This window comes from Odocoileus virginianus, chromosome 12 (genome assembly GCF_023699985.2).
Source record: "Odocoileus virginianus isolate 20LAN1187 ecotype Illinois chromosome 12, Ovbor_1.2, whole genome shotgun sequence".
Classification (NCBI taxonomy): Eukaryota; Metazoa; Chordata; class Mammalia; order Artiodactyla; family Cervidae; genus Odocoileus; species Odocoileus virginianus.
In genome coordinates this window covers 7,193,440-7,214,204 of record NC_069685.1, presented here as the reverse complement: position 1 = coordinate 7,214,204, position 20,765 = coordinate 7,193,440, and the positions used below count along the sequence as shown (strand labels likewise).

General features: G+C 36.1%; 1 protein-coding gene across 5 annotated transcripts in view; it reads right to left on the bottom strand.

Moving 5' to 3' along the window:
- Positions 1 to 20,765, bottom strand: part of LRBA (LPS responsive beige-like anchor protein) — a 720,084-nt gene that overhangs the window by 28,006 nt on the left and 671,313 nt on the right. For 4 of the 5 annotated variants that reach the window (XM_070474768.1, XM_070474771.1, XM_070474769.1 and 1 more), the window contains exons 50-53: positions 19,249 to 19,441; positions 14,539 to 14,601; positions 9,411 to 9,566; positions 3,077 to 3,244 (exon numbers count right to left, since the gene is read on the bottom strand). In XM_070474768.1, coding sequence (XP_070330869.1) covers positions 3,077 to 3,244; positions 9,411 to 9,566; positions 14,539 to 14,601; positions 19,249 to 19,441 — 580 coding nt within the window. The remainder of the gene's footprint in view (positions 1 to 3,076; positions 3,245 to 9,410; positions 9,567 to 14,538; positions 14,602 to 19,248; positions 19,442 to 20,765) is intronic. The other variant, XM_070474770.1, reaches the window with a different exon arrangement.

The following is a 20,765-nucleotide window of genomic DNA, read 5'->3' as shown; positions in this document are numbered from 1 at the left end:
CTTTTAAAAGCCTCATGCTATACTATATACAGGTTTTATCCAGTTTGAATTAGCATGATTTTGCCTGAGCAATGTGCTTATTAACACTGGATAACAAGATTTAAAAAAAAAACTAATAAAGCTATAAACTTTACATACAGCACTAACATTAGATTTGTAGGTAATGCCATAGGCTTATGACACTAGCAAGTAAAACTACTAGCTTATTCTTATGATTTTTGAAATAAATAAGTTATATGGTTGGATGAGACCTATAAAATGCAGGAAAGGCAATAGTCTAGTTTTTTTTTTTTTTTAATTACCCATTTTCTTTCCAAGCAAGAGAAAAGTCTAAATTCAAAACTTTAAGTTGAGGCCCTGTATGTATTTACAGGCCATGTTGGAGTTTTGTATATAAAAGCCTGGCTATTTCTTAAACATCAATTACATTTCATCCAAGAGATACAACACAGAAGTAAGCATAATCTAAAATTCTTCATCTGAAAATCTCTGACTTCAGCGGCTGCATTGTGGAGCCATCAATGAGCCACAGGCTTAAAAATTCTGAACCAGCTTGCATGAATGCTTAAAACCGTTCACACGCAGTACAAATGTCTTTGTTTTTTGTTTGTCATTTTCATTTGAAAAGCTTACACTGATTTATTCATTTTTCCATTCTAATGTGTGGAAATTCTCATTATATGAAAAAGTGCCTATTTGTCTTTTTCCCAGATTCATTCTTCAAAGTTAAAGCAAAATTCAATTGGGACATCAGACATTACAAAAGGACCCAAAAGGATGAGGTTCACTGTGAGAAATGTAATTTAATTTATCAAGAGTCATTACAATTTTCTAAAATTTTTATTAGATGTGCTGTTAAGTTATTCTTTTATTTTTTTTTCCTTTCATTAGCAGCATTACTAGGAGTTAAATGTCCACCATACTGCAGACGAGAGGGTACAGATGAAGTGCTTTATGAAAAATATAACATTATAATATATACTCTAATACCAGCAAGATGGTGTTCGTGGGGTGATTTATCTGCTCTGAGCATTCTGTGCTTCTGATAGCACCTTAAGTCAGTTACTAGCGTTGCTTTCATTTCACAGACAAGACAGCACAGCAAAGCGTAGAACTTAGCTTTGTCTAACTCTAAACTCCAGGACTGGGTCAGTCCTACTCGATTCATTTCTATAATGTCATGCACATAAAAAATCATTTTTAGGTTGATTTACAAGGTATTTAAATATATATATTTATCCCTTCTAGAAAAGCTGAATATTTATAAATTACACTTGTTTTAAAATACACTTAAATTTCTGAAATGTAACAACAATTACACATTAAGTGCAGCTAGAAAGCCTTTAGCTACTTTTCAAAATACCCATTAGTAATGACAGAGAGAACATGGTTAGGTCAAGGAAGTTAAAAAAGAAAGAACAAAATTTTTTTTCATTTGGATTGCTATGTGTGCATGAAACATCTCACACTATTTTAAAGCTAAGTTCTTCCTAAATATTTTCACATAAATAACAAAATGGTATGCTTATTGTCTATGTCAAATCTAAGTTTGTCTGAGACAGTTTAGTGAATCTCAACTGAGTTTACAGAAACAGGGAAAAGGAAATTGAAAGTAGTTGCTCATCTTAAAAGGCAAGAAAGGAGGATGAACAGAATATAAGGCTCCATAAAGGAAAGAATATGAAGTACTTCTCAAAAGAATGTGAAAAACAAAATTCCCTGAAGTTTACAAATTTAAAATTATTACTTTAATTACATATAAAACAGAGATGTGTAAATATGTGAAATACACACATGTACACACTAACCTCCGTATATAAGCACACACACTAAGGTCTGCTCTGACTACTATTACCCAGAACATCAAAGCCTTAAAGTTACTTTTCACGTTTAATTTGTGTAGAGAATTATCCATGTTTTGATTAAAATAAGAAATACATATTAGAGGTTCATAAAATAAAAACTTTGATTCACCATCACACCAAACATAATACATACAAAGCAGAAACAGTGTTGGTAAAAATACTATGCATATACTTCTTTTAAAACTGTACTTGGCTCCTGGGTAAATTTTTTTAAAAGGTTTCACTTTCACACAAATAATATACATTTAATAAGCACAGCTTTAATAAGTCAATTCAAAATACGATGGACTTAAACATAATCAGGCTGTTTTATAATTTGGGACTGCGTGACAGAAGTAAGTACCATTAGTATTCAGGTAATCAGCAACAATGTGATCCTTCCTTAGCCAAATAAATTGCAACTTGCTTTAAATTAAGAAACTGTAAATATTTAAGAGCAGTTAAAATGCTCTACCTATGAAATAAAAAATATAATGTTATTCTTGCAGGATCTCTTCAGTGCTGTCATAATCATTTTAATTAAATTCTCATTTTTCAGGTGGTCCCTTTAATTGTTTTTTCCTACTTCTTAATGTGTTTTTCTAAAGCCATTTCTTTTCTGCAGCTGTGTGCGATTGGTTTTAATGGTAGCTGCTTCCTTTTTTGCCTTCTGTGAATTACAATTTTAAATGGTTACACATTTTTTGTTTTACTGCCTTCAGCATAGTTTCATAAAGATGTTTAAGGCTGTTGGTGAACATTTTCATTTCCCATTTGAAAAACCAACAGCCAATTTGAATATTCCATATTGGCCTTTTATGACCTGTTTTATCTTTTAATATGTAAATGAAAGCATATTTTTTCTAAAGACTGGTTTGTTTCCATGAAATTATGATTTTTTTGCTCTTTAAAATAGGAATTCAATAAACAATATGTGACTGCTCTTTTACATTATATCTTATTGTTTGTGATGACAGCCATTTCCAATGAAGAACTAGCATTTTCAGATAATATCCAAACACATGAAAATGAGATTTCATCCTTGAATTTGAATTACCACTGGTCACCAAGTGTTAATAACAAGGTTATCTAGAGCTTTCTTAAATTATAACTAAGAAATTAAAATTACTTGATACTTCAGTTTCACTTTCACCATGATGAAATGGGTAAAACTTCACTACAAAATGTTATTATACATCACTTGTAAAAGTTTAGTCATAAATTGTACTTACTGCCCGGGTTATCTCCAATACCACTGCTTTTTCCATTCCAGTACCAGAGCAGAAGGGTTGCGTCACGTGACCCTGACAGAATGTAGCAATTTCCCCCGATATACGACTCCGAACGAGTGAGGCAAGTGACGACATCCCAATGGCCAAACACCACTTGGATCAATTTTCCTGAAATACAAAACAAGTTTTGTTTGCTATTTTAAAAATTGAAAAAATTTCCAGTGATTGTTTAACTTGTAAGAAGATAATGAAGTTGTATTAACTCATATTCTGATAATTCAGATTTTATAATAAAATTCAATCTGGTTCAACCTAAAAGTTTTCTTTGAATAATTAACAACAACAAAAACAATCAATTGAACAGTGATAGTAACATTTTTGAAAGACATATGTTAAAACTATTTCAACTAATAATATTATTTATACATAGCTCCTAGGAATTACAAATGAATTATGTCTACTGATTAAAGCAGACTCAGGAGAACCCTTATTTGGAACCATTTCAGTAATTTATTAAGTTACTCGAAATGATTCAAAACAAAGCAAAACTTAGTTGCCTTTCTGTAAGCACTCTATCACTCAGACCTCACTAATGCAAACCTATCTCTGAAGCAGGAAAGGCAATTTATTTCTTTTTCTCTTCTCTGAAGTGATCTACACAAAGACAGTATAAAACCACATCCCAGAGTTTCTGTTTTTCAAATCAGGATTACATGAGCTAAATTTTGATAAAAGGACTAATATATTGTGACTGCAATTTGAGCTAGTGATTCTTTCTTTAATTGTCTGAATGAGGAAAACTCCTGAGGAGAAGGGAAATTAAGATGACAGTTTACCAGTAATGACTGGGGAGGGGGGCCCAGTAAACGTACCATATATCTGGGATGTCAAGCATAGGATGAACTGCTCACATAACAGCGTCAGAAAAAAAGTAAAGGCCCCACCTTTTGGATTTTTCCTTTAATCAGATACGGTGTTTGTAATTCATACAAATTGTCTAAAGAATTAAACAGCTATAGCAGCTCTTCTACTCTACCCCGACCAGCTTCTAGCTAACATTTCTCTCTGAAATGTCTGCAGAATCTACAAATTAATGTCATAGGATGTCTACCTTTAATACTCAGCATGAATGCTTTTCCTTTTTCAAATAAGCATTTCGGTGGGGTCATAAAAAATACAATTCAAGATAAAAACTATTAAGCTGGAAAAAAATTAGTATGCCTAGAAAGTTTATATGTTTAACTTGGAACAGATCATAGCCTATCAAAAGCTTGAGGTCTCAACTAAGTATTGGTATCTACATGTATTTAATTTTTCAAGATAATAAATTTAACAAAGTATTTCCACTAAATTTTTTATATTATCGATTTAAATAAGCCCAAAGCATATTATAAAGTCTGCAAATTTAGAAATAAAATACTGCCTCATCCACATCAGATGGGAAGTCAATTACAGTGTTTTCCCTTGTACATAGTGTTCTTCTGATACTAACTTAAGACCAGATTCATATCAATCTCAAACTGCAAAATTGATAAAGTACACTTCTGTCTCCTATGGAAAAAGACTTTAGCCAAAGCAGGTATTTTAACTAATAAAATGTTAAAAATGTTCACTTCTGAATTTTTCCAACCTTTTAAATTAACACCAGAACATTTCATTTTAAAAATTAACTTTATCAATAAAGAATATAAGAACTCAAGACTTTCTAGAATTAAAAAATGGAAAAGAAAAAGAAAATTAAATATTAAAAATATAATAATTTTTTATCATTTCCAATTTATATGAAGGACAAAGTAGAGAGGGTTAGTGGCAAAATGGCTGGAGTTAGGTTAGAGGGAAGACCTAACTAAGGATGAGACAGGAGGTAGCTGAATGCACTCTTCCTTCAAATTAGAAAGTGACAGTCGCTCGGACGTGTCAGATTCTGTAACCCCATGGACTGTAGCCCACAGGGCTAACCTGTGCACGGGATTCTCCAGACAAGAATCTTCCCGACCCAGGGATCAAACCTCTGTCTTCTGCATTCCAGGCAGACTCTTTACCATCTGAGCCGTCAGGGAAGAAGTACTAATTAGAAAAGTGAAAGCTAAATCATGAGTTTTAACTACTGAAAATACTGACCACCCCGTAATGTGATTATGTTTTTGATCACGAGCATGTACAGTGACTTCTGCCTCAGCCTATACCAAATGCTGAGAGCATGTCAACTATACAAGTGATGTAAATAGGTTATTTAGAGTAGACTTATTTAAGATTTGACAACCATCAATTCAGTGGGCTGTAGAAGTGAAGATGAGCAAAGTAATACATCTGGGTATGTGAGGTCTGTGGCATAAACAGAAAACGCAAATGCTCCAGCACGTACACCAGGAGGCCTGCGAAAGAGCAACTATCTGCTTGGTAACCTGCTTAGTTTCTAGCTAGTGAGAACAAAGTGGAAACTTTTAGCTGTAAAAGTGGGATGGATGAAAAAGACTGTCAGAATTTCTCACGACACATAATAATTTGTTACTTCTCATTAATGAAGTCATCATTCTATGTCTACAATGTCTGTGTTAGGAAAATGTATATTCGGACTGTGGTTTCTTTTTTAATTAAAATTTCCCAGTGTTTTAATTTTTGCCCCTAAAAGTCATCACAAATATTTTTCATTCAACCAACATTTACTGAGCACCTACCAAGTGCCGAGCATTAGATCTTCTTACTTGTATATAGTGGTAGACAGAGAAACAAACAAAAACAGACGTGTAACTGCGACTAGTGTCAACCACGAGGAGAGAGGAGAGAGGGGGCAGTGGGAAAACAGGAGAGAACAAATCAGGCTGGGCATCAGGGAAGACTGAGACGAGGGGGTGACGGGTAAGCGTCTACATCTAAAGAGTTTCATGTTTTAATACAAATTAACTTCATTCTCCACAATTTATACTCTGGGCTCAACTCTGGAAAACATTATTATTTTTTTTTTTTTCCAGTTTGCTTTTTCCTGTCTAGCAGCGTTCCTCAGCAATATTTGTTATTGCTATGAGGTGGAGGTTCACTCCTCCTAAATAAATCACACCATATAAATACCTGCTGTTCTTTTTGGTAAATTATTTTCTGATAATCTCATAAGTGTTCCTCAAGCTTTATTTTTTGTTTCCTTTAATACCAGTCCACCTCTCCACACACTAATATCAAATATTACCACAAGCACTAGAATATCCTTTTTTTGACAGAACAAATTTTCCAGTTAATGTTTTATTTGACAGCTGTGCCACAAATAAAAAAAAAAAAAAATTCAAGCTCAGGACTCTGCACCACTGAATCTAAAATGTGGCCTGAAAATAATTCCCACTGCCGAGGGAAGGTTTTATTGTTGCCTCTGCTGCTCTGGTTGTGTCTTGAAAACATGATTTATGTTTAAAGAATTTCCTGCTACAACCGTGTTTCTCTCTACCCCCGCCTCCCCACCCCACCAAATCTAATAAGAGAAGGATTTTTTTTTTTTTTGGCTTACGTGCCAAAATATAATTGAATTCAACACTTGTGATAGCTCTGCCATTATATATTATTGATCATACAATTTTTTTGTTAAACTTCTCTGCTAAACTTAGGAGAAAACATTTAATATTCTTATCATGATGAAGACACTAACACATTTAAAATTTGAATAATTTTAAATAAAATTTGCATCAGAGTTTGTATTCAAGATAGTAAGAAAGGTATTAGAATGATCATATGAGATTTTTTTCAAAACTTTACTGGAAAGTATAAATATTTTTGGTATATGTGCTCAGTCCCACTGAAATGAAGTTTAAAATGAGACTACTTTCTTATGAAAGTGTTTTATACGTACACACACTTGTGCACATTTTAAAAAACAATAAAGTAGAAGGTTTTTGGGAAGAGAGGAAGGAATGCCATCTAGTTTATTAAGTCTAAAGTAACATGCCAGACATTCTAGGAACCTAGATTTTAAATGGGTAACACTTGTATGAGATAAAAAGGAATAATCACAAAGATGCCACATCTGAGATCAGAAGACCTCCAATGCCCAGGTCTAGCACCATTACATATGCAAATTTCAACAAGATACTTAACTTTTTCAAACCTTTGTTTCATCATCGAAAAAACGGGCCTAAGGACAACCATTCGATCTCCTAAGATTACCGTGAGGCTGACACAATATCATGTATGAGAATGAAGATATTTTATAAATTCAAGAGAACTGTGTGACTATAAAAATTATTTTATTAAGAGTATTATATAAAAGTGAAGTTAGCTTTGGTGGTGATGGTTTGGTTGCTAAGTCGTGTCCGACTCTTGCAACCCCATGGACTGTGTAGCCTACCAGGACAGGAATTCTCTAGGCAAGAACACTGGAGTGGGTTGCTATTTCCTTCTCCAGTAGATCTTCCTGACCCAGGAATCAAACCTGGGTCTCTTGCATTGCAGGCAGACTCTTGACCAACTGAGCTATAAGGGAAGCCTAAAGGTTAGCTTTTACTTTACAAAGGTTAAAGTAAAAGGTTAAAGAGGCTAGCTTTAATTTACAAATATCAATATTCAGTGTCTTTAAGATGATACGAAATGTCAACAAACTCAGAAAGGCTCAAATGTCGAAACCAAAGACTGACATAATATATGATCCCATTTTAGGACATTCCGGAAAAGGCAGAGATGAAGAGCATATCAGCAATTCTGAAGAGGCTGAGGTGAGGGAAGAAAGTGACTATGAAGGGGCAACCCAGGGGGTTTCTGGAGATTTTCTGCTACTCTGCATCTTAACTATGAGGGTGGTTACATAATGGGATACAATGCCCTGAGACTAATGGAACTAAAAACCAAAATAAGGAATTTTACTGTACGTATATTGAAAGATAATTTTCAATGTATAAAAAACAATCTGAATCTAAAAGAATGTTTAAGAAAACCTTGTGATAGGATGTAACAATTTTAATCTGAAAGTTTGTGAAGAAGGGAGCATAGTTGGAGGTCAAATAACACTAGGGCTGTCATTACCATAATAGTGAAAGAAAAGGTTAAAATTTAAACTTGAATATTTAGCTAGAGAAAATTTACTATAATAAAAAATAATTTTAAGAAAACTTGTCAATCTCCAATGCATTTTTAAAGAATTTCAGAGGAGTTTTAGGTTCAACAGTAATCAACGTCATAGTAAAAGCCCAAGTAATCAGAAAGACTTGAATGATATTTTCTTTCTGAACCTACCTCCAGAATAAAGAAGTAAATTATAAAAATATTAGGTCATTGATTCCCTAAAACAAAAATTAAATGAGATCATGTCTAAAAACAACTTCTAGGGTTTATTCTAAACACAGTACATATTCAACTATTTTCCCCTACTCTCTCATTGCTAGGTTATAATACAGTCATCAAAATGTAGCTAGGACAAACTCCCTGAATACCCAGGAATTAATTTTTTAATTTACTACACTTACTAAGGTAGGAGTATGGACTCATACATTGTATAGAGATTACTAACATGACTGAAAGAGGATTTGCTGTAAAATAGTTAATTAATTAGAAACGTCAATTTAAAAAATTTCCTATCCCCAGAATATTTAATCAATATAATTATTTGTAGATCCTTGTTTCAGTTAACTATCTACCTCCATGGTATTTAAGTTCTAATGCATTACTATCTAATTTTAATTATTTTAAATATACAACTACATATTCAGTATAAGTTTATGTCATTCTCTAACAGTTTCTAAAATACTTTAAAGAGACTCCATTAAATTTTTCAATGTTCACAATTGCCTATATGTAAAAATATATAACCATTCATTGGACTGGATATCCTATAATAATAGTGATTTGAGTTTGGTTAGTTCCTTAGGGGGTTGCACGCAAATGAATAAGGAGTCAGCTACTTTCCTTCACAATGATGTAGTTTTCAGCAAGATTCAGTGGAACTGGGTGGAGGCAAGATAGCCACTCGCAGGAAACACACTTAGAATTTCCAGGGAAAAAATAACCTTTAAACAATACTAAAGTGGGGAAGTACACCTATAAGTATGTGCACCTGCCATGTGATTATGCATGGACATGTACATATGGTATTTACACACCAGGGTATGTTTTCAAAATAAATCATCCACCTGTAAGTATGAAGCTTGGGAGACAAACCTACCAAAACCTGCCCCTTTAAAAACATTCTGAAGTTAAGTTATTAATGGATTATAGAATAGATTATTACTTGAAGGGGAAAACTATATTTTACACATTTTAGACTTCTGTAACTTTTACAGGGGAGATGAGAAAGCCTTTCAAGCCTCTATTGCCACTTGTTGTAAACTTGAGCTCACTGATGAAGAAATGATGCGGTTACCTGTGTCTGTAGAATAGACGCGGAAACTCTTATCCCAGAAGCCACAGAGGAGGATGTAGCGGTTGTCCGACGTGACGACAAAACACTGGGAATGGACTTGAATGCTTTGGTCTAAGAGGTCAGTGATTTGCCTCCTGTGCATTCCTGTATTGCTGGCTATGAGAACAGAGGGGGAAAAAAAAAAGCCTATAAACCCACATGCGCAAAGAAGTCCCGTAATTTGTCATGCTGGGGGCTGGGGCCAAGGGAGGAGAGACGACACATTCCAGGATAAGAACATCTGATCTTTAATTTTAAATATAATAATATTTGAAAAGCCACAGGAAAGCAGAATCCGATTGTTGGAAGAATGAGGGCAGCCAACTTCAACAGCTCGGTAAGAGATTCTGCCTAGAGGAAAGAAACAATAACACACTACAATTTTAAAATACGTGGTGTACAATTCTCAGAACATGCTATCTAGCTCTTGGGCAGGACCAAACTAGATTAGAATCTCCAGACTGTATCACAGTTAGGTTTGTGTTTCTGACAATCTCATTACATCTATTGTCATGAGAATGGATTCATGTTGTGACAATCTATTACCTCTAACTTTTTGTCACAAGGAAGAGATATTAGAATTTAAATGTCATATATTTGAAATATTGGAGCATCTTGTACATGTTTGACTTTAACAGGTCTTTAATTTGACCAGATGTGAACTCCCATTTCCCCGTTCACAGCCCCACTTGCATGCAAGGAAGGAGTGGGATGACTATTTATTAAGGATACTTGTAATTGAAAAAGTCAAAACACAGCACACTGCAACTTTCTTGCTACTTCTGTAAACAACAAAACAAGACAGGCTGGCAGGATGTTTTCAGGCTGCTGCAGCGCGCCTGAGATGGGGTCTGTCACAGGCACAAAGTCGGACACAGCACGACGTCACACGCGTGCGAAGAGTAATAATCCTCTAGACACCCACTATCAACCATGTCATTATCAGCAAAGGAATTTTCACGGAGGTGCCTTCTCTGGCATTAATGAAGCCAACCAAATAGAAAGCTCTGCTGTTCGTGATCTAGGAGTTATTTCATTATCAACTTTCCAACACAAATTATAGTTCTTATACTGCTAAAAAAAAAACTTGATCATACCAGAAGTCAGAACAAAATGAATGTCTCATCTAATTATTAGCTTTCATAGCTTTCAGCTTTTATTGGAAAAAAACACTATAGATGCATGATTGATAAAAATTAAATAGATATATATCTATGTTATATTCATTATATGTAATAAGCTAAGACTGCCAATTCAATAATAGAAGGCTCAGAAACTAATATGGAAGAGAAAAAGTGTTCAAAATACTTTCCAGTCCTCTGCTGGGATACAGAGGGATAAAATATCCCTTGCCCTCATGGCATACAGAACATAGCAAACATATTCACGTGAAATCCTGCAAAATTCTGCTAGTGTCTGACTGTACAACCTAACCACGTAAGATTACTAGATAACTGTTTGTTAATAGGCTTCGTATACTTTGGGGAGATTAATGGCCTAGGAAATGGCACCAGAAGTAAAAAGGGTAGGCCTCTAGTCAGGAATTATCTTCCCCCTCCTTCCACACAAAGGGAAGTTTCTGGCAGGTGAAAAAGCTTTTGTGTATCATAGTGTATCATGGAGAGACATTAGTCTCTCACTGCAGTGAACCTGTGTGATACAATTAAATCTTTTAATTTCAAGAAACCTAGCAATTTAAAACAAGATATATGGTATTTTCTATACTGGTTACTATAGTTCTTCACTCCACATGAAAATTATAAAAACACCATATTTTTGTTAGTGTTTATATGACTTTAACTTATATGATATATAAATTTTCACTGGTCTTTTTGGCATTATTTCCTGGGAGGACCTAATTTGACAGACCCGGGCATGTATAGAATTTTGAATTGAATGACTACAAACTCATCATGGGTAAAGGCTGATGCCCCTTCAGCATTCAGATGAACTATTTTCCAAATAATTGATTACTTATAATTACTCATAATTTAACACTGCAACCCCTAATCCATCCGTCCATCCATCCATTTAGTCTATATAACCTACCCTACAACTGCCTTTTCTTTATCTCATTGTTTTCTCTAGTAAACCTCACGAGATTCCTTACTGAAAGTATTTTTATTTGATGAAAATTAGGTATATTTGTCTAGATAAGCAGTCTACAAACTGGAGCATGTATACCCTTGGGAGGTGGGGGTCGGTATAAGATTTCCCAAGCGATACACAGGCACAGATGGTTTTAAGGGAATCAATTTCTGGTTCCGCAACTTTCATGCGTTCTCTTGCTTGAAACAGATTTGCCTGAGAACTCTCCTGTGAGTTTTCCTTTCTTATCTCCCGTTTTGCTCGCTCTTCTTCCCCTAGATAGAATCTCACTAGGGTGTTTTACTCCAGGGCACAAAATCTCTTGAGAGCCAAATAAGGAGACAATTCAAACTACTGATGTGATGCTGGAAAGTGAATGCCTAGGTATCACATCATTCTGAGGGCAGGTGGTTTCCAATTCATTGCTTTCAATAAATGGAAGGAGGTTCTAATCACGCTGTCAATTGATAGAGCATTAAAAATAAGTTTCAGTGATAGATTGTTAAAATGATTATTTAATGATAGACCATAAAAGTAATCCTTAATAATATATCATTCTATGAATTTTGTCACATAACTCGGAAAGAGTTTTAAGATTTAAATGACATTGTTAAAACAAAACTCTCTCCTTTCCCATCTATCTTATGTGAGTAACACTCTTGAGAGCGTCCATCTATAAAAACCAAAAAACTAGGGTAGAACTGTTGACAAATTCTGTCTCTTTCAACAACAAATAATGTTTATCCATGAATACATTAACTACTTAGGGAGACACTCCCAGTCATTAAAGCTGTATTTTCTATTTCCAATAAGTATGTGTTGTGTATGTTTAATAGTATTAAAATTTATAATTTGTAATTTTAACAAATAGGTATTAATATTTTAATAACTCAATAAGGATTAATTTTTTTAAGCTGGGCCTAATAGTTACAGGGATTCTCAACATTTATATTTACATACATATTTTTATTGCTGAAGACTGTTTAATGGGGTAGTCAATTTTCTAGTTAAAATAAAATTGTGTAGGGAAAGCAGAAAGAAAGAACAAATTCTAGATGAGAAAAACGTTCAAATGGTAAAAATTTCTTCCAGTGAATTTTTTAAAAACAGAAAAGGTTGACTATCAAGTGACTTTGATATTTAGTGTCTGCTGGATGTACTTAAAATTTTACACACTATGCCAAAAATCATAACCTTTGCAACTATTTAAACTTGTGATGATAATCATGTTTAAATTTTTAGACATCAACTTAAAAATGTGTGAGAAGATACGTGGTTTTAAATAACTACTTCAGGAGACATGGGAACAGTCAGATGACCAATGGTCAGCAGGGAAGACTGTGGCCTGAAGGCTGCATCCAGCTTGTGCCTGGGTTTGCATATGAAGCTTTACTGAACAGAGCAATGCTCGCTTCTTTATACATTATCTGTGACTTCTTGCGTGCTATAACAGCAGAGTTAAGTAGCTGTGTCGGAGACCCTATGGCCCACAAAACCTAAAATACTGACTATCTTGCCCTTTTCGCCCATGCCTTCTCTACAGGGTTACCATTTCTGAATTCATTTAGATTTTATACTATATGATATTCATTATCAAATTTTAAGACAAACAATGATTCTATACTTCAGAAACCAGGCTCTAAGTGGCACAACAAATGGGTTTTATTATTTTCCTAACTCTTAGAACTTTACCCAAGTGGGCATTTAATTTTTTAAAAAATAAACGGCAAATCATATCTACTCAAAGCAAAACAAGATTTAGGAACCAGGGTACTGGTTATCTTTCATATAGACACTTCATTCTTAGATTTCTGTTTATATTTGGGAAAATGATAAAACACAGTTTAGAGCTTCAGGTTATTTTAGTTCATCTTGATAATTCATCCGCAAATGGTGGCCATTTAACTCTCCACTGAAACAATGGTGTTACAGAACCCCCCTCAAAAAAAAGTGACATATGCACAAGGAACACCTTGAATTTTAAAATAATAAATCTGCTTATTCTTATGTTTTATCTAAAAACTTTAAAATACTAACAATTTCATTTGTGCTGGGGAAATATGACAAAATTACAAGGCAAACACAAACATCCATGCTAGTAGCATACCCCTACAGCTGGGCAATTAGGTTTTTTATTCTAAAAGTTATTGAACAGCATCTTCAATACCAAGGTGTACCATTCTTAGTGGAGTCACAGTTCAAATCCCCACTATAGGGTAGAAAATGCTAAACTAGAGATTTCAACTAACCTACTCAAAAAGCACAGCAGCAATTAAATATTCTAAGTTGTCTGCCACAGATGCTCATTTCATCCCAATGGCTCTTTCTGGTCTCCTTTTTCTTTTTTTTTCTCCCTGAACAAATTTAACCTCCAATGGCAATTTATTGGGCCGCAGGACCCTAGGAAAATGAATACAAATATCTTAACACTGCCATTGGCTGGGCGATATATTTCAACTTTGAAACTGCTCCGCAATTGCACATTAATCCCCTCAGACTGAAAGGAGGGTCCAGGAAGAAAGGATTGATCTCCTTTAATGATGAAACTCTGGCACTACAGTTTTATTTTTCTCAACACAGAGCTGCTAAGAACCCACTGTTATTATGAAAATTTCCCTAGCAAAGGAGCTCCATCACATTACTGGTGCACCAATTCATCATAACGTGCCTCGCTCCTGCTCATCAACAAGTCTGAGTGATGAAAAGATCCAATATTATCCTGACAGTACTTCATGCGCATTCTCAATCACACATTATTACAGCATCCATATTAATTTTCAGTGACACGCGTCCTAGGCCTGTTCAAATTAGGCAAACCAACGAGGGGGAGTTGATGAAATACCAGCATAGCCACAGCTCATTGCATTCCAATTTGCATGCAAATGGTTTATCAGGAAAATTCCATTCCCAGCAACCAGCAAGTGAAAAACAACTGTAATCTACACTTCAGGGCCACCATACAGAGCTTAATGAATCGCAAAGAGAGAAGGAAGTGACAGACCTATGAGAGGATCGATTTCCACTGGCAGCTGGTATGGCTGGTCTTGTACAGCACCTTGATGAGCTGGAATTCACAAAAGATAAAAAAAAGAGAGAGAGAGCATTATTTTTCATATACTGAGCTACAGAAAAATGCTTAAGTCAAATCTCATGTAGAATTGTTTCCAACCTCCAAATCTCTCAAGACAGTTTTGTGAAATTTAAACAACAACAACAAAAAATCCAGGTGCTTCTATGGCTAGCTTATTAAACATTTATTTTAGATTAGTGCTGTTCTGAACATGTGCCATCAGCAGTGGCTCCAGTCCTAGGCCATAAGCTATAGCAGATGCTTGACTGGCAACCTCTGATGCTGCAACAAAACAAAATTAAGTGGTAAAGAGTGCTGAAAACAAAATGTGACAACCATCTGCTGACTGTAGCAAATACTAGTTTTTTTGTTACTTCTTAAAAAGGCAGTTTTGAATGCTGCAGCACAAAGGATCCACAAAAACGTCAATTTATGATGGAGAAAGGGAAAGCTCCAAGTCAAAGAACATTCAATGCTTCATCCATCACTTAAATCAATCAATTGAAAGTTGGAATAAAAATAAAGAAAGCTATCTGCAGATAAATGTTTTAGTTAAATGCATTTGGCTGAAATGTTTTCCTGAAGATTTGATTGCGGTTGAAAAAAAACTTTTATTAATATTTAATATTTCCATGGTTTCCATTTAAAAATACTGAGAAGCAAATGAGTAACAAAAATCAATCCATACTAAGGATAGTTCGTTTAATTTTCAAAATGGTTTTAAGGATTCAGAGGCACCTATTTTGTGATGGAAAAGAGATTTTCTAGGCTGCAGCCCTGTGAAAGGTAGAAGAAGTATTGTAGGAAGCAGGACCGACCACTGGCTACCTGTGCAACCTTGGGCAAATCAGAAGCCCCAGAATGAAGGGTTTAGAACAGATAATCTTTTCAGCTTTGTAATTCTGAGAGTTAAATTCTTGGTCCTTTTCCAAAAGATTTTCCTCCAATGACTCAGCCATTCACTCTGGTCAATATCTGCCTTTTATAGACTCATAAGCATTTTAACTACTGCTTGGTTGGTATTAGAGCTCTGCTTAATATCATCAGATTCTAAGATTAAGATGATATTAATATCATCAGATTTTAAGACATCTTTCTGACTGTCCTTGAGGGGCTGAAAATAAAAATGGGCATTCCAATGTGTTCATTAGATTAATTTTAAATTCATTATGTCAGCATTTCTGCTGTTAGTAAATACCAACTTTTCAAGGACTTTTCAATGATCTTTTGGACGATCACTAATATGACAAAATACCTGAATATCAGTAATACTGATGTATAATATTAGCACTGAAAATCATAGCTGAGTATGAATACGATATTAAAGGAGATGCGAAATGGAAGCCGTAGGACCCCCTCTTTTGCTAGAGGTACTGTTTTTGCTGATCACAGCTCGGTCAGTAAAGACGTCACAGCACACACAAAGGGACTCGTCAGGGAGGATCCCGGCCTCTCATCTGCCAACAGGGCATCTACTGCAGCACACCAGTGCCCCGCAACGCTAACACCTTGAGGAGCTGTCCCGCGTCCTTAGGCATCTGGGATCACAGAAACATTAAAACAGAGACTGAGCAGGTGAGCTATTTTGGGGATGCCTCAGGTCCCAGCTCTGCCCCTGACAGCCTGTGTGACCTCTGGCCAGTTACGTCTACTCAGCGTTTCAGGCTCCTGCTCTGTCAATGGGTTAGGCTGAACCACACGGAATCACCAACACCTAATGTCTTGACCCATTAAAATGGCAATTTTGTATGGTTCAACCTAAGTATAGAACCTACATCTTAAGGTTGTCGAGGGGATTCAGTGAGTTAATAGCTGTGAAGTGATTAAAACAGTATTTAGAAGCTAGAAAATGCTCTATGAAGGTTAGGTGCCATTATTTTATGTTTCTGGATGTTTCTCAAGGTCTCCTGAATGAGATGGAAGGATAAAGATGATTTTTTCTCTAAATCAGGACTCAAGACACTACATTGACAGGAGCTAGCTGTCTTATGAATGAATTATGGGAATCAGAGAATATCAGAAAAGAATCAGAATCTAAAAAAAAAAAGTGTAACATGAATTTGATAGTCACTGAAGAAAAACTGTGAGCAAGTTTTGACATTTGTTTCAATCAAGGCACATTGACAGGTAGAGGTAGCAAAACATAGGATGAAAGATCAGGTATGCTTATTACACACCTGAAATGAGGCACAGATTTAATAAAATGTATACTTAATACTTTTAGGGGTAGGTGTACTGTCAATTGGGGATAACGCTGTAGCAGGATAATCCCCGAGTTTTTCCATACGTTATCATTCTTTGTATTATCTGGTGAAGAGTGGCTGTATCATGCTATAAAGCCAGAGGATGGGGACAAAACCATCAGTGACACAAGGTACAGACCCAAAGAAGGCTCAGTGGGGACAATTCAAGGCAAGGAACTAGCAAAACATATGCAGTCTTCTCTCCTCTCATCTTACAGAAAAGCGCGCCTGGGCTCAGAGCAGCTGGACGTACCATATGTGGTCCTCCAGCAGAAGGAGGCTGCCCCTAAATCACTTTACAGACCTAGAGAAAAGTGGCGAGCAGGGAGAACAGCTGACCAGTAGGCAGGAAGGGCAGCTAGCCTTCCAGGCAGGGAAATGGGCTTGCTTCAAAGGGGAGTGTCAGGAGCTCAGTCATCACAGGGACGGAGGGAGCCTGATACCTGAGGATCAGCTAGAGACCCAGGGCTCTCTGGTGGAGCCGGCTCAGTTCCTGCTCGCTGCTAGGCTAGCTGAAAGCCAGGAATGCAGAGTGCTTGGGGCTTCCCAGCAGCTGAAGAGGTTTGTCTCTCCTCACACGTGCTGTCATTTGGTTTAAATGTTTAAACCGAGCGAGGGCCCCGAGCTGCCAGGGCAGCCACCCAGGCCGAGCAGGCTGGGAGGGGCCTGGTGCCGCACACCCTGGTGTCATGCCAGGCTGTAACCGCACACAGCGCCGGAGGCTGACCCCGCGTGCCCAACAGAACACTCCACCAGCATGGTTTTCTTCCAGTGAGTGGTACTGAGAGAAGCAACCGCAAAAGAATCAAGGTCATTAATCACATTATGATCTTTAGTCCCAAAATATAAGTATGTCATCTGCATACACATTCACCTCTGCAAGATAAGTTAGTTCACTTGAAGAAAAGGGAATAAGAGGACCTAGTAATAGAGACATTATATGTATCTCGATTTTAACTTTCTATACCATTTATGAAATCTATTCTCTAATCAAATATCACCATTCATTTCATTTCTAATGGCCAGGAAAATGGCTATATTTAAGAAATTCTGACACCAACAATGGATTTTTCATGAAGGGTACCTGATTACCTTATTGACCATAGTCAGTCAGTCATCTAGTTTTTATTTGAACATCAATTCAGTTCTGTTCCATTCTAAACATTCTAGCATTTAATATGGCACAAGACCCTTGATCAAGAATTTGCATCTGTGCAACCATTTTAGGTATTATAATGGGTAGTGCTTTATGTACACTTTACAGATTTAATAACAAGTTAACAGAATATTAAAGGCTATCCTTTCAAATTTCCTACGTAAAACAATGGCTTGGGGATAAAAACCCTATAATCTCCAGGACTTTGAAAGATTTTTCCTTCTTTAAAAAGAGAATTTCTAACCAGTGGCCACAAGGAACAGTGCTAAATCCAGACCCCAACATTCCTGTTCTAATGAGAGGCAATAAATTACAGAAGAGTGATCATAAAATTTGAGTCAGAAAACTCGGGTTCAAACCTGGCCCTGCCACGGAGTGGCCACATGTGATACTGCACAAGGCAGCTCCCGGGGGCTCCGTATGTTCAGTGGGAAATGTGGGCCTGGACAAGACCAACTCTCATGTCTCTTCAAGCTGTGATGGTTTATGATGCTAATGGCTGTTTCAGTATCTTGCCCTTAGTCACCCTAATTCCTCAGCACTTAATGAAAGAACAGGATATACTTAAGGGTTTGTAGTATTTTGGCTGTGTAACTTAAGTGTTCTTTTTTTCTATCATCCACAACACACAGTTCCATGCCCTGCATAAAAAGGCACACGGTACATAGTGAGAAGTGTATAAGGAGCAAATGAGCATGTGGGAAGAAAAGGAACATCTGATAAATCAGTACAGGCTATTTATGGACACGATATGGAATATTATTATATGACAATATTTATATCCAAGGAGTGAACACAAACCACTAGATGTCAAAGAACTGTTCGTGTTTTAACTTTTGTATTAATATTACATGCTTCAGAGGAACCTCTTTAAGCCTTTTTAAGTATTCAACATTTTGATGCAGACTAACATGTTTGAAAACTAAAAACCTTAAATGTTGAGACATAACATATTTAGGTGGATATAACAATGTATTTTGGACCCCTGGTGGCTCAGATGGTAAAGAGTCTGCCTGTAATGTGGGAGACCTGGGTTTGATCCCCGGGTCGGGAAGATGCCCTGGGGAAGGGAATGGCTACCAACTTTGATATTCTTGTGTGGAGAATCCCATGGACAAGAGGAGTCTGGCAGGCTACAGTCCACGGGGTCACAAAGAGTCAGACACAACTGACTAACACTTACAGTATCTTTATACAGTGTTCAGCAGTTACTACGCCTCAGAAGGGTATGTCTTCACTTACCTGGAAGGTTGTGCCACTTGTTCATGGCGAACAGCCGGTTAGCAGTGACTGTGATCACAGCAGGAGTCGCCAGCCCAGGCTGGGTGTTGGCCGCCACGTGAGTGACAGGGGAATTGGAGGGGAACTTTAGAACCATGATAACATCCTGCTGAGCCTGGTCTGTGAACATCAGTGGGCTCTGCAGGAGGAGATACTGTTGAGTGGGCAAGACAAGATCCAAATATACGTGAAGGAAAGACAAGGAAAGACAGAAAAGAAAGAGGGTACAGGAAAAGAAGAGGAAGACCATGTTAGCCCAAGTTGCAAGTGAGAGCACAGTGAGCAGAAAGGCTTAGAGAAACAGCAATTAGGATTTGTTTAGTTTCCACATGTCATTAGTTGAATTTCTAGGTGACCGAAGTAAAATACATGAACGGTCACTTTAAAAATCCATAAATTTTTATTAACTCTCTTCCCCACCCCATTCCCAAGAAGAACTAAAAAGAGTAATTTGATTTAGATTCTAAATAGGCAAAGTATTGAGGATTGTGTTAAACCATTCCAACAATTACTATGCATCAAGTACAAAAGAGAAAAAAGAATGAGAACAGGCCATAGGCACAAAAGCCAGCCAAGGTAATTGCCAAAGATTATCAAAAGTTGTGTTGAGTCAGTATGGGGATTTTTGACAACTAAATAAAGAGATAATTAATTAACAAATATATTTATAAACAACAGTTGTACAGCATGCATGTATAATTACAGTAGAGAAATAATTTATGAACGTGATACACAAACTTAATTATAAAGGTGTTTCAAAGCAATGCATAATTAAGTGTACTTGTAAAAACAATATATTTATATAGTGTACCAAGTCATAAACACTGCCCTATTATAATGCAAATGCCACTGCTTTCTGCTGTAGCTAAGGATAAACAGAAATACCTAGATGCCTCTCCTCCCAGTCAGTAAAGAAACTAAAGCTCAAGACTTTTGATTTCTCCTTTGAAAAGCAAAATATAACTGAAATGACAAACAAAACACTGTTCTAATAGCTAGCAACAAAATAAATCTGGAAGACTACTAAGGATTTAGAACATTCCTACAAACCATATGTCATAATCTGAGACATATAAAACACGACGCTGATTTATTGGCTTTATTTATACTTTGTGGTACTATGCTATCATACAGTAATTGCACTGTGCATTTTCAGCATTTCTCCACAGCAGTGTCTATTTTCTAATAGCTGATGAGTATCATTCAGAATTGAAACACCTTGATGAAGTGCTTCTGGTTGCTCTCCTATTGCCATATTTCAAAATACCAGGTATATGTAAATGTGCAGGCACATATATTTAACACATATTCATTCAGAACTGCTAATAAAAAATTAAATACATTTGCATTTTTATTATCAGTCCTTTTAAAAAAGTTATTAAGAGTACTTAGAAAAACATATTGCACTAAGAATTCCTATTTGCACTCTTTGCATAAAGGTGTAAATAAAGGCAACTAATAAGCTACCCAGACACCCT